Source organism: Propithecus coquereli, unplaced genomic scaffold (assembly GCF_000956105.1).
Source record: "Propithecus coquereli isolate 6110/MARCELLA unplaced genomic scaffold, Pcoq_1.0 Scaffold309, whole genome shotgun sequence".
NCBI lineage: Eukaryota > Metazoa > Chordata > Mammalia > Primates > Indriidae > Propithecus > Propithecus coquereli.
The window spans coordinates 167024-180806 of record NW_012148719.1 but is presented as its reverse complement, the minus strand read 5'-3'; the positions used below and the strand labels follow the sequence as shown (position 1 = coordinate 180806).

The window sequence follows — 13783 nt, the reverse complement described above, 5'->3', positions numbered from 1 at the left end:
CCTCGGCCTCCCAGAGAGCTAGGATTACAGGCGTGAGCCACCGCGCCCGGCCTTAACTTTCATAATTTCAAAGAATGACTAATTTTGCTTTCAAATTCTGTTATGAATTGAAGAATGAAAATATCATCCTTATGTTCTGATAAAGAAAAATGATTCATGACCGAATCATTTATCCTTCCTTCCTTCATTCATTTGTTAACCGTGGCCACTATGGCCAGGCCCTGCTCTCAGCACCTGGAATACTTTAGCGAATGAAACAGAGTCTGTCCCCACCCTGAGGTGCTCATACGCTGGTGGGGAGAGAGATGTTAAATGAGACACCCGTAGGCAATGTAGTGTCCAACAGAGGCGAAAGGCTATGGAGCAAATGAAAGCAAGGGAGTGACGGGGCAGGGACGGTATCCCCGAAAAGGTGATGTTTGGGGGTGAGGGAAGGTGTGCTTGCTGGGATGAGAGCAGCAAGCAGGGGTGTGGCGTGAGTGAGGGGAGCTCAGAGGAGATACAGGGCTGGGGCGAGAAGGACGCTGGTGCTTGGATGGCAGGGGCCTGGGGTGAGCAGAGAGGATGGCGGGGACCCGCTGGGGTTGAGAAGGAGCACAGGCTGCCTCGTGGAGACTGGACTGAAGGCAAACGTGGGCCGAAGCTGGGACACAGCTGTGGGCTCTTGCAGGTGTCCGGGCAATGCAGTGGCTGCTGGGAAGGGTCAAATTCTGGATGCATCGTGAAGATAGAATGAACAGGATTAGTGGGCAGATCCAGCGTGGGGAAGAGAGACAAAGAGGGATCATGGGAGACCCCAGGGTGTTTGGCCCGAGCTACCGAAGTTTGGCATTGCTGTGAACCACGCTGGGGAAGGTGCAGGCAGAGCCGGGTGGGGACGTTCAGCCTGGGTGCGGGGACTTTGGGTGTGCGTGGACATGTCAAGCTGGCGGTCGTGGGTAAGGAGGAGTCTGGGGGTCGGGCAGGGGTGGTGGCTGGAGATGTAGGTTTGTTAGGCATCTGCCCACAGGTGGCTGTGATCCCCTGGGGGGGGCACAGAAGCGGAGCCGTCCCAGGCCTGGGCCCCCGACTCTGACACCGGGGGTCTGGGAAATGAGGGCAACCAGCAAGGACACCGAGAGAGGAGCCTGGGAGGGGGGAGTGCTGGGGTGAGTCAGCCAAGTAGCCAAGTCAAGCAAGTGTTCAGGGTGGTCTAGTGGGTTGAGGCTGCTGGGGGCACGGCTGAGTCCTCTTATGCCTTTGAGCTGGTTTCTACTTACGTTTAAAGTTTCGCAGATATAATTAGAATATGGTGAGTTCACGTTACTTTGAAGCCTATAATTGTATGAATAATTCTGAATTCCATTAGACGGGACATATCACTGCTTCTCTTTGTGTATGATATCAAGGACCAGATTTGTTGCATATTTATGTGTGATTTAGTCAGTTAATTTCTTATGATTGAAATAGCTCCTTTCATTTCTAGGTTTATCTTGACTTAGCATATGACAATCATTTGGAAATAAAAGAAACTGTAAATGAGAAGAGAATAATAGTGATATGAATAAGTTTACAATTATCCTTTTTATGAACAAAATTACCATAAGAAATCTCTGATATTTTGGAAAAATGCATATTGTCTCATTCTTTGCTTATTTAATTTTCCCCTCAAGGAACAAAACTTTTTTTTTTTTTTTTTAAATCCTTTACTGGCTGTTAAAAGAATAGAAATCTTCCATCCTTAATGAAATTTATCTTTGTTATCTTGGTATTGATTCTAATGAAGAATTAGAATTTTGGCTCACTCTAGCACAGGTTGTGTTGAGTTTTTCTAAGCACTTTTATAACATATAGGTCAAAAAGAAAACCTTCATAGAAGCACTATTGATTTGTTCATCTTGCTTTAATTGGTTACTTTTCAAAAGAGTAGTTTTTGCTTAGATCTTGGTTTCTAAATATCATTTCTCAGTAAGTAGAACCAGGAATTTTTAAGAAATGGCTGACCCAGGGCTGGGAAAGGGAAGATACAAAAGCCTGGAATGTTTTGTGGAGCCAGAATGTAAGGAAGTGCTCAAAATGTTTGATGGGAGAGTGTCTAAAGGCCAGAGAAGCCAGCTGCAAGAGGCTTCTGGTGGCCAGATTAGGACAATTCGAGCATTAGAATAGATGATGACGGCAGTAGATTATAAACCATTGAATGAAATAAGAATTAGGTGTTCATACTTAATGATAGGTAGATAGATAGATAGAAGGAGAAAGAAGGGAAAGCTTGTCCTTACAGTGGAATGCCAACCACACATCCGGAAGAAATGATAGGATTAGCAAATTGCCACTTGGCAACCATTATAGTAAATACTGACTGTGGCCAGAATCATCAGTGAGGGCTACTTCTAATGCAGGGACTATCTGATGAGTAATAGGATGTTTACATCATCTCAAACTCTCTCCCCACAAACTACTGCTTATAAAAGGAAAACTAGTAACTGCACTGTGGAGACACCAGATTCCACCTTTTCTGAGTAGCTCATGTCACCATCAAGAGCAAAAGGACCTCCTGGGCCTCTGTGGAGCCTGGTAAATTCACAGCTTTGCAGATGGGGTGTTGCCAAGACACGCTGGAATGAGTGAGAAAGAACGTCAGAGCATCCAAGCTGAGGGCCGCTTGGTCCGATAACGGAGGAGTGCTATTGTCGTGAAAGACAAAGGCAGATTGAGGAACTGTTCCGGATCAAAGGAGAACAAAGAGATGTCACAGCTAAATGTAAAAGTGATCCTGGACTGGATCCTGCCCTGGGAAAATGTTATGCAGGACATTGTTGGGACAATGACAAAGTTAGAGTTTTATTATTGGAATACAATGTTAAATTTTCTGAATGAGATACGTGTGCTGGGATCATGTTAGAGAGTGTTTTTTTCTTAGAAAATACACACTGAAGTATTAAGGGGTGAAGGAGCATATTGTGTGCAACCTCTCCTCAAATGGTTTAGAAAAAATGTTCCCAGAGAAAGGAGCGAGCAATGTGAAAAAATGGTAAAAATTGGTGAACCTGGTAAGGGCATACAGAAGTTCATTGTTCTATTCTTGTAACTTTTCTGTAGTTTTGAAATTATCTCAGAGTAACACGTTAAAGGAAGAAAGTGGAAAAAAAAATATTTTTAGGATATGAAGGTGGTAAATATATTTTTAGGACCTGCAGATAAATTTTTAAGCAGGTGATTAGCAAACAATAAAAACTCTTTCTCTATTGGTAGATTGGTAATAGAATGATATATTAATACAAAAGTGATATAAGTTAGGTTGACGATCAAGAAATTCATTATCAGGGGGTGGGCATGGTGGCTCATGCCTGTAGTCTCAGCACTTTGGGAGGCCAAGGCAGGAGGATTGCTTGAGGCCAGGAGTTCGAGACCAGCCTGGGCATTATAGCGAGACCCCTGTCTCTACAAAAATTAAAAAAAAAATCATTATCAGCATATTATGGGTACATTTTTTAAAAATTATGAAATATTTCATCATATTTCAAGTTGATAGAATGTGTATATTTTTTCATGGCCTAATTATACCATATTTCATTGATTTTAGATGATGTTGATTTTAAGATTCATCATTGCCATTAAGAAAGAAAAAAAATATTGCTAATTATAATTCTAAGACAATGTCAATTGTATGATATATCTGATTTCAGGGATGTTAAAAATGTGGAAAAATATGTCTGAAATATATGAGACTGGTTATATTGAAATGTTTCAGTAGGTAAATAATTTAAAGCTGTTTCTTATTTTAATGACTGCCACATCGTGATTTTAGTCAGAAAACTGAAAATCTATGATGCACATCTGCTAAAAATGGCACATTTTATAATTGATACTGGAAGATGTTCTTATGGCTGTGGTTAATGTGTCTTCTGCATTGGAATGGCTTGTTTGATAATGTGTTTGTGCACCGAAGTGATCTTTTTAACAAGTAGCAATTTTTATGCTGGTATTTTCAAGGACTCTTAATCACAGAAGGACTTTTTAGAATGATTTCCTTTGACTCACTGCTCACTGAAATAATGGCTGTTATTCCCCACAGATGCTGCAGTTGGAGAAGAAACTTGAACTTGAACTTGAGGATGATGCGCGAGTCATTGCTTGCCGGTTCCCTTTCCCGCACTGGACCCCAGACCACGTCACCGGGGAGGGGATAGACACCGTGTGGGCATATGACGCGAGGACTTTTAGAGGAGGTGCAAAGAGGACCTGAAGATCAACACACTTCCAGTTGGTCATTCAAATACAAACTTTACCGAGAGTGCTTTTCTGAAACATTGGGGTCTTCTCTGATTTTGTGGAGACTCGCAGCAGCTGTGTCTTTAGCAACAGAGCATATTTTTCTTTCGTATAGAGTGAGGAATTACTGTTACTTCCCTTAACTTTAGGAGAAAACAAACAGAAGAAAAACAGTTAAATTTAAAATTCACTTTTAATGGTTTACTCTAAAAAAACATGCTCACTGCCTTTTCATGCATTTGGTTGCATGAAAATATGAAGGCATGATGGTCATGTTCATGGGTAGGAAAGATGTCTACAGCTCTTCCCATTATAAACGGTATGGTTTAATGCCACAGATGAGGAGGAGTGATTTTTAAAGAGAGTAACGTATTCATATTAACAAATGCTTGCAGTTTCCTATAACTTTATTCATATATAAGTTTTCTTTCTTTCTTTTTTGCATTTCATGGCAAAATTAATTTTTTGAAGGGTTCAGAGAGGCATTTATACTTTGTAACATTTGTTAGGAATAATTTGTTCCAAGGCTAGATTGCTATGTTTTATTGAATCTAAGATGTATATATATACATGTATATACACGTGTGTAAAGGTGTGTGTATATATGTATATACATTTTAACATTTTCTGAAACTGTGACATATCTTCCAATGGAAGGTGTTCGATAGCTTTAATTGGCAGTGTTGTACATCGCGTATGTATATGTCAACTACAATTGATAGCATCTTAGATTTAATGAAATGTGATATTCAGAGAAGATACATGATAATAGTGGGGGAGTTGGTAATGATTAATAGCAAAATAAGTGATCGTGAGCTTTGGCATAGGCTGACCTGGGTTCCAGTCCCTGTGTTGTCATCAGCAGGAAGCTGTGGACCTGTGACTTAGCGTCTGTGAGCCTGGGCTTCCTGAGTGTCCCTGCGGCTGGGGTAGTGATAACTGAGCATGGGACCAGAGACCCATTTGTTAAACCCACAGCACGTGGTCTTTGGTCTGTAAATGGTATTTGTTATCTCACGCTCCAAGGAAAAGATTATTCATGGAAGTTGCAGATATTTCTGCTAGTCACTATTTTATGAGAACAGCCATTAATTTAATATTTCTCATTTATGAGAAGAGACTGGATTGATTTAAATGAATGACAGATTGAGGAAAACCTTTGAATGTGAGTAGACATGTTTCATATATCTGAAAAAAGAATATTGAATGGTGGTTTGAATAGTCCCTGCTTATCTCGGAGAGAAATGGAACTCCTAGTCACACACCTATAACTTAAATACCCAGCTGTCTCAATGGGGATTTAATAAAGTAAGGTGGTCACATCTTTAAACTTATAAAAATACGATCAATTTGATAATTTTCATTTAAATGAGAACCATCTGGGGACATGTTCATCCATTCATTCAACAAATATGTCTTGAGTATCTGCTGTGTGATTCCACGATGAACAGACTTGCAAAGCCCCCAGCCTCCTGGAACTCATATTCTGGAAGCGGGAGACAAACAAGTAAGCCAGTCTTAGTGTGCGAGAGAAATGGACGGTGTGATAGCACAGGGGGCGGCTGTGTGTGTTTGGGAGCGGGGGTGGGCCGTTGCAGACATCTCCAGGCTTTGGGTGGCTGCCATCTGTTTGTGTCCCACCAGCCCCTCCTCTCCTTATGAAGCACGGGTTCTCCCCCGTGGTGTGTAGTTTTGGTGGGAGGGCAGTTCTTGGTGTGTGCTTCTCACCGTCACCTTCCGCCGTAGCCAGTTCTGCCTGTGACCTGTCTGCGCACACTTGGAGAGCGACCTGCGGGAGCTCCTTGCCATGCAGATGCGGTGGTAGGGGAGGGTTTTGTGGAACTTTGGAGGGATTCAGCAACTTTCTAGACGTGTTCCTGGTGGATTTGTAGAGGCATCAAGCTATGTGTGGAGTTATTAGTAACTTACCATTTTTGGAGTATCTCCTTTAGTTTCTCAAGAATTCAGTGATGCTTGGTCCTGCAACCTCAGAGTAAGACGAACCATTTCATAGAAGTGTTGTGATTCATTGGGTCTGCAAGATCTTTAATTGCTTTTTAAAATTGTGGCTTGTTAATTAAACTGTACAATAAGGATTTTCCTATAGAAGTTATTGTGGCCTCTCTGGCTGATTTGAATTTTTATCAGTTATTAGGTTAAGGACATTGATCAAATTTGCACATGACACAAGTCTGGGAATGAGAGCTACTATTGTTAGCTGTCATACAGATTTATAAATGTATGTGCAGACTGAAATCAGGGGCCAGTGCTAACTTAATAAAATTTAAAATTAAAAAGAACTATAGAACTATGTAAAGATAGTTTAGAGTGATGTAGCCTAACAGGACCCGGGGTGAATAGAAATGGGGGTTTCTGTCAATACTCAGGCCAGTGGCTTAAGCGAGCTGCCCTCTGAATGCATCTTCTTCCAAAAGCAGGATCCCACCAACACAAGCCCGTCTGTCCCAGGTGGCCCTGTCAGACCCTCAGTCGCTTCTGGTGTTCACACTCCCTCAAATACTTAGCTCCACCAAGTGTACGTGAAACCAAGTTTAAAAGATTTCAGAAGAGACTCTCTTCCAGAGGCCGTGGCTGGGAAACGGTGTACACTATGACAAGCCATAGCCACACAGAAGAGAAGAAATGCACAATTCTTGACATTTAAGCCATGCAGCTGGGTGCCATCCCTCTGCCAAAGTACTTTCCCTGATGGCCAAAGGTATGAAAGCCCTGACGATGAAGAAATGAATGCTCTGAAGTCCAGCACTCTTCTAAGCGTGTGCTATTATATGTATTTCGTAGCTTATCCCTGGCTGAGCACGTTCCAAGAAAGACCCCTTTGTCATTGCAGAGTGTACTACTGAGTCTACTTAAGTGTCAACAGACAGACACACAAGAAGTATACCCACTGGTTGTGTGTGTGTCTGGTCGCCTTTGTGGCCCTACATGCCATAGTGTGACCAGCCTTCATTGAGACACCTGAAGTCATCTGGGCCACAGCGGAGCATTCCTCACCCACCCGGGCAGCAAAGCCTGCTGGCCTCTGACCCAGGCTTCTTGTCCTGGAGCAGGGAAGCCAGCAGGTCGGGAAGGATGTGTGCAGAGCTTGTCCTGGAGCAGGGACGCTAGTGGGCCAGGAAGGAAGTGTGCAGACACTGCTTGCCTCCTACCCCGGAGCCATTCTCCCCTCTGTCTTGCTAACAGATCCCCTAGTTTTTCAGGTGTCAGGATCAATGAGTTCATCACAGGGACCCTGCCAATTGTCTGGTTCCATTCTCCTTTGCTGTGGGTGCCAGGGTGGGTGGTGGGCATGTGACCCTGTTCCTGCCAATGAGATTTGAGGGCATGTCTGCTGGGAGCGTTGGGAAAGGTTTTTGTTGCCAATAGAAAGAGATAGGTGACGAGTGAGTATGCTTCTTGTCTTTTGGACATGCAATGTTAGGTGGTAATACCTGGAGCTTGGCAGCCACTCTGTGACCATGAGGGGAAAGTGAAGATGGAAGCCAAGATGCTGAGGCTGGTGGAGCAGACAGATGGAATGACCCAGATCCTGGGGATGCTGCTGAGCTGCTGAACCAACCCTGAGCCTCCTGCTTCATGACGTCTTCTGAAGTGAAGTAATAAACCCATTTGTTTTAAGCTGCTTTTACATGGGTGTTATGTTGTTTGCACCCTACGTTGTCCCGATGCAGGTAGGATGCAGGTAGGAGTGTTGTAAGGCTGACCTGGGGCGGGGAGCCACAGTGTGGAGTGGCAGGCAGCATGGGGCCACTGTCCTCTTCTGGCGAGAACTAGAGGAGGAGGCACTTTCTAGCAAGGCTGGACGGTGCATCTGGAGCGTGTAAGGGGTGGAGAGTTCCCAGACAGAGAGCCCCACGCACAGACTAGCTGCCAGGAGTGGTGTTTGGGGGACTCTACCAAGTCAAGAGGGCTGAGAGGTGGGACTGGCCTTCACAGGGGATCAAATGGCCCCTGAGAGACCCGAGTCACCCTAGGAGGGCATCGTGCTCTTGGGGACTTGGGGAAGGGTGGGTCACAGCATAGCCTCAGTGATATCCCTGCAGCACAGGGAGTTTTATAGGGAAAGGGACTAGGTCTGAGGATTAGAAAGGAATTAGGGAAGCCAAGGGAAGAAAACATCCTCAGACGCCCTCTTGGCAGGCAGGGCTGGTTGCCAAGCACAGGAGCTGGTAGCTGTGCAGAGCCGCCCTGGTCTAGCGCCCCGGCACCGCCTAGTCTTCTGCTGGCTCCAGCCAGTGTCTCCTTAGCCCTCGTGAGGAGAGGCATGGAGGGAGCCATGCTCCCCGAGGATTCTCTGGTGGGCCAGCTGCGAAGGGAGGCCAGCCACCCCCTAACGTGATGGTCGGAGCTGGTTGGCTGAACAGGCTCCAGAAGTTCGCTCGGCTCCCTCTGCATGACCGTTGGGGTGCAGTTGGCACCGCCCTTCCATGGGGAGTTCTCCCTGGGAGGGGTCTCCTCGGCACCTCGCTTTCCTGGCTCACATGGAGGGTGCCTTTGGCATGGTCTGTCCCCAAATAGTGGTTTTGAATGGACGATAAAAAAACTAGAAATAGCAAAAGGAATAGAGGAAGCCACATTGATAAACAAGTGAATTCTGGATGGGAAAGTGCCTTGAAAATGTATCCTAAGAGCACAACCAAGGGGGTTGTGCACGTTTAGTCCGGGTTTAGAGGCAGCACGACAGGTATTTTGAAATATTTGCGGGATTGCCATGCGGAAGAAGAAAGGATGGGAATGGACATTACTCTGTGCCCAGGGTTTCGTGTCCTGCACACCCTTCTCATCCTCAGGGAGGTGCTCTTATCTTCTGTTTTTCTTTTTAAATTTTAGTCTGAGGGGAGTTCACTTGCCCACAGCCACAGCCTGTTGCAGGAGCACCGGTGCTCTGCTGTGCTCAGTCGCTTCCTTGCAATTAGGCCTGTTCCGATTGGCTTTGGGGAGCAAACTAAGGTCATTATGTGGATGCTAAAGGGACATGAAGTTTAAGTTCAATGTGAAGCACAGTCTTAATAAAGTCCTTTAAAGTTAGAATGCATTGCCTTTGGGCAGAGTTCCTTCCCCGAGACATGCTGGATCAGGGCCTGGACAGCCACTCGGTGGGGGTGTTGTAGAAGAGACGAGTGTGAGCAGGCACGGAGTCCTAAGGTGACCCAAAACGATGGTGAGTTTCCCAGTCTTAGCCTGAATCCTTTCAGCAGAGCTCTGTGAGTCTGTGAAGCGTTAAGACAGCCTTTGGCAGTCAAGGTGTTTCGCCCAACGGCAGCATCGCCCCAAACGTGACGAGGCTATGGCAGTTTTTTCCTCTGGTATTGCAAAACAACATAGTCAAAATATTGGGGAAGGTGGCGAATGAAGATAAACTGTGTCAGAACTCCAGCCGTGAGGTGTGAATGCGCAGAGGAGGAAGTCGGCATCTCTAAAATCCCAGAGGGTTTGGCTGGTGCTGACACAGTTGTGCTTACCCAGCGCTGACTTGAACCAGGGGGCTGTTCTTGAGGCCCCTGGTAGGACTAGGTCGCTGATGGTGCCTCATCCTCTTTGAAGGGATGCTGCGCCACCTGTGACCTAGTCAAGGGAGCAGCCTTATGAGGACCAAAAGTCTTCCCACCCCAACCGTTGCCCAGCTGATGGGACCAGGGTTGGGCTCTGAGCCAAAAGCAGGCTGGCTAGCGAAGTGGCCAGCGCAAAGAGATGAGATGAGCTACTCAGAGTCCATGTTGAGAATTGGGGACACAGAAGCAGAAGTTAAGGTCACGAGGTTGAGGCCAGAGGAACTGCGACGGCCATGAGGGAGACAAGAGGGTAACGGGCTCTGCTCTGAGCTCAGGGAGGCCACCGTCCTGAGGGGTAAGCCCTGCCACGGGCTCACCTGCCCACCGGCCAGCAGGGCCCTGGCACCTGAGGCCAGCAGGAGCAGAGCTAGCAGAGCTGTCGCTGAACCTTTGAGCATCCTAGCCTGTCTCCTTATCTGATCAGGTTACGTCATGTTCCTTGAAGAACTCCATTTATGAAACAGGTAATTTTGCAATGACTGGAATACCACTGGTCATAGCGGGTGTTAAACACAAGGAACTTATTGTCCCCAAAGATGGTACATGCCATATATTTAAATGGAAAAATGTATATTTATGTGAATGTAAGGATATCTGCACCTAAATAACACAATAAAGTTTCTGTGCTCAAGTGGAAAACTTTACTTATCTGGGAATCCTTTTAGGCGGAACACTTCATTCCTTTGGAACGAGGTGCTTCTGTAATAATGACACATTATGATTATATTGCGGTTGGCGCACTTGTGACTCAATGGACTGGTGCGAATTGAACATGAACAAAAAGATCATATAACTTTTATAGGTGAGGGAAATTAGATGTCTTATTTTTCTAATTTAATATTATGGTGTGAACATTATCCAGGACGGATTGATAAAACAATACCTCATTTATCACTGGGTTTAATTCAAGGCTAGAAAGGAGGAATCAAGTTAGTTTTCTTCTCTGTGATATTATGGGATGAAAAATTGGGCAGCAACATTATTTTTTTATAAGAAGTAATCCAAATGCCAAAATAATTTCACGAAGCTCCACGTATATCTCAAACTTGGTGGACACATTCAGGTAGCAAGTTCTGGTAGGGTTTGCTGTGAACAGAGCTTTGCGGTGTTTTTCATGTGGACGGTGAGATTTAAAGGAGAGACAGTGTAATGGGATGCATTAGGCTGAATCCTGGTAAAGCCCAGCTAGCAGTCAGCAGAATTCTAAGACAGGTAAAGCTCCCACCTTGTTGGGGATCTTCCCTTTTTGCTCCCCATCCCTTGTTCCAGGCACTTACCATTTATCATTTTATCACGTGGTCTTTTTTTTTCACATGTCCACTAATCTTGGATTTAAATGTTAGATTACATGTTGCTATTTTCAAGAGCATTTGCATTTTTGTTAAGGACCTCCTTAAATTTGATTTTAGTGGGTCTGGAAAAGATGAATTTGTAATGGAGAAATGTCAGACTCCTTGCTGCCCCCTGGCCCTTGTCCCAGCCCAACCCACCCTGCTGGCATATCTGTGAGAGCTCAGAAAGGCAAACTGTCACCCTAAGTTTTTCTCCACCTGCAAATGTCAATTTGATGAGTGGAAATTTACAGTCCAGAAACTTGGATGGTAAGGACAGCTCTCGTGTCCTGTCTGCCGTGTTGCAGGTCTTTTATATACATTATTTTGAATTCTCATATTAACTTTGCAGTGTAGATATGCTATTTCTCAGTTGGGTAAACTGAAGCAGTTAGAGAGTGATTCGTTTGCCAAGGTTCATGCGCTAATTAGGAAGTATTGGAGCTGGTATTTGAACACAGGCCTGCCTGATACTCAATCCTGTGTGTTTTTCTCAGTTCTGTGACCGGGGTATGGAGAAGGCTCTACTGCTGTGTAATCAATCCCACCTACTCAGGTAGCTGAGATATTAGCAACATTTGAATGACTCCGAACTCCTCCTCTGTGCCTCTTTGAATCAGAAAAACTCTTTTAGGGGAAGCACAGGGTGGTCCTTGAGTTAGAAGGATGTGCATGCCCAAGATAAGGAAAAAGCAGCAGATTTTCCAGAATTCTTCTACCCACATAGAAACGGGTAGATGAATGGGTATCTTCTAAGCAGTATTGAATCACCAACTGCCTTATGTGTCTACTTTGCCTGAAGGTAGGTTAGTGTGAACATATAACTATGTTTGAAAATAAGCTACTTTTAAAGTACAGGTGGTTCCTGGGTTATGGACGAGATATGTTCCTGAGAATATCTTTTTTTTTTTTTTGAGACAGAGTCTCGCTCTGTTGCCCTGGCTAGAGTGAGTGCTGTGGCGTTAGCCTAGCTCACAGCAACCTCAAACTCCTGGGCTCAAGCGATCCTCCTGCCTCAGCCTCCCGAGTAGCTGAGACTACAGGCATGCGCCACCATGCCCGGCTAATTTTTTCTATATATTTTTAGTTGTCCGATTAATTTCTTTCTATTTTTAGTAGAGACGAGGTCTCGCTCTTGCTCAGGCTGGTCTCGAACTCCTGAGGTCAAACAATCCGCCCGCCTCGGCCTCCCATAGTGCTAGGATTACAGGCGTGAGCCACCGCGCCCGGCCTCCTGAGAATATCTTTAAGTCAGATTCGCATGTAACTCAGATCCCTGATGAACAGCGCATATATGATAATAATAACAACAATACTATCACAGCTCATGTGTGGTAATAATAATACAGTGTAATACTGTAATAATAAGTTATAGAAATTATCGTGTGCTTTAATTCAAACAAATAGAACATAAAAACAAACTCATCTATAATGTTTAGATAGGAGATAGGGGAAATTTCAAAAAAGAATACTAAAGGTTAACACCCACCTAATGCTGCAACAGTGTCTTGCTTACTGAAAGGGGCATTTTTGAGGCAAGGAGGCAGCTGATATTAGTTGGAAGGCGATGACGGAGTGGGTGCTGGAGGTTCAGGGTTTGATTGTGTTGCTGGAGAAGGGAGCTTACTGCTTAATTCAGTTTCTTGAAAAAGATATCTAGGGTTGTTCGCACAGCCTTTTTCTTTTTTTCATCATAAATGGCCTTGTAGCTGCTGATGTTCTCACCAACTGCACGGTTAACCTTTGTAAACTGCTCAATGTTACGATCTTGCTCCTCAAGCTTAGCAAATCCTGCTTCAATGAGACTAAAGGCTTCAGCTCATTCTTTTGTCCTAAACTCTTTTGGCTCTGGATCTTTTGATTCTTCGTGTTCTTCTGTTTCTTTCCTTCTTTTTTTCTTTTTTTGGAGACAGAGTCTTGCTCTGCGTCATCATAGCTCACAGCAACCTCAAACTCCTGGGCTCAAGTGATCCTTTTGCCTCAGCCTCCTGAGTATCTGGGACTACAGGCATGCGGGCCACCCCCCACCTGCTCACCCCCGCCCGCTGATTTTTCCTGTTTTTTTTGTAGAGATGGTGCAGGGGCGGGGGCAGGGGGTGTCACTCTTGCTCAGGCTGGTCTCAAATTCCTGAGCTCAGGGGATCCTCCCACCTTGGCCTCCCAGAGTGCTAGGATTACAGGTGTGAGCCACCAGGCCCAGGCTTTTGTTATATCTTTAGAATAAAAGGGAAAGACAGAAACACACAATTTGTGAGATTTAGATCAGCAGCTTAAAGAACCAAAAATGTTAGAAAGAGACAGATGGGAGGCAGACAGGGAAGGGCTACTGGATTCAGAGTTGGGGAGCAGCCCTGGGCAGAACCCCGGTTCCTCCCTGGGCCCGTCCATGCCCCACTCAGCTGGTCAATGCTCCAGTTCTCCTTCCTGCTGCCTGTTTCCCTCATTGTTCCTCTGGCTTTCTCTGAAAGTTTAATGCTAACTTTCAGAACTGGTTATGCCCAACATGGAATTCTGATGGCAATCTCTTTTGCTTTTGTATTGTCTAAAAGAGGATATATTGGGTAGAAGAGCAGGAAACGTGCACAAACAGCACCAAGTGGAAACTTCAGGTTATTGACTCTACACAAC

At 44.9% G+C, this 13783-nt stretch overlaps 1 protein-coding gene across 2 annotated transcripts in view; it reads left to right on the top strand.

The window, feature by feature from the left end:
• Positions 1–4367, top strand: part of FAM173B (family with sequence similarity 173, member B) — a 27847-nt gene extending 23480 nt beyond the window's left edge. Inside the window, exon 3 of one of the 2 annotated variants that reach the window (XM_012650011.1) lies at positions 4055–4367. In XM_012650011.1, coding sequence (XP_012505465.1) covers positions 4055–4225 — 171 coding nt within the window. In that variant the 3' untranslated portion in view covers positions 4226–4367. The remainder of the gene's footprint in view (positions 1–4054) is intronic. The other variant, XM_012650010.1, reaches the window with a different exon arrangement.
• The last annotated feature ends 9416 nt before the right edge of the window (positions 4368–13783 follow it).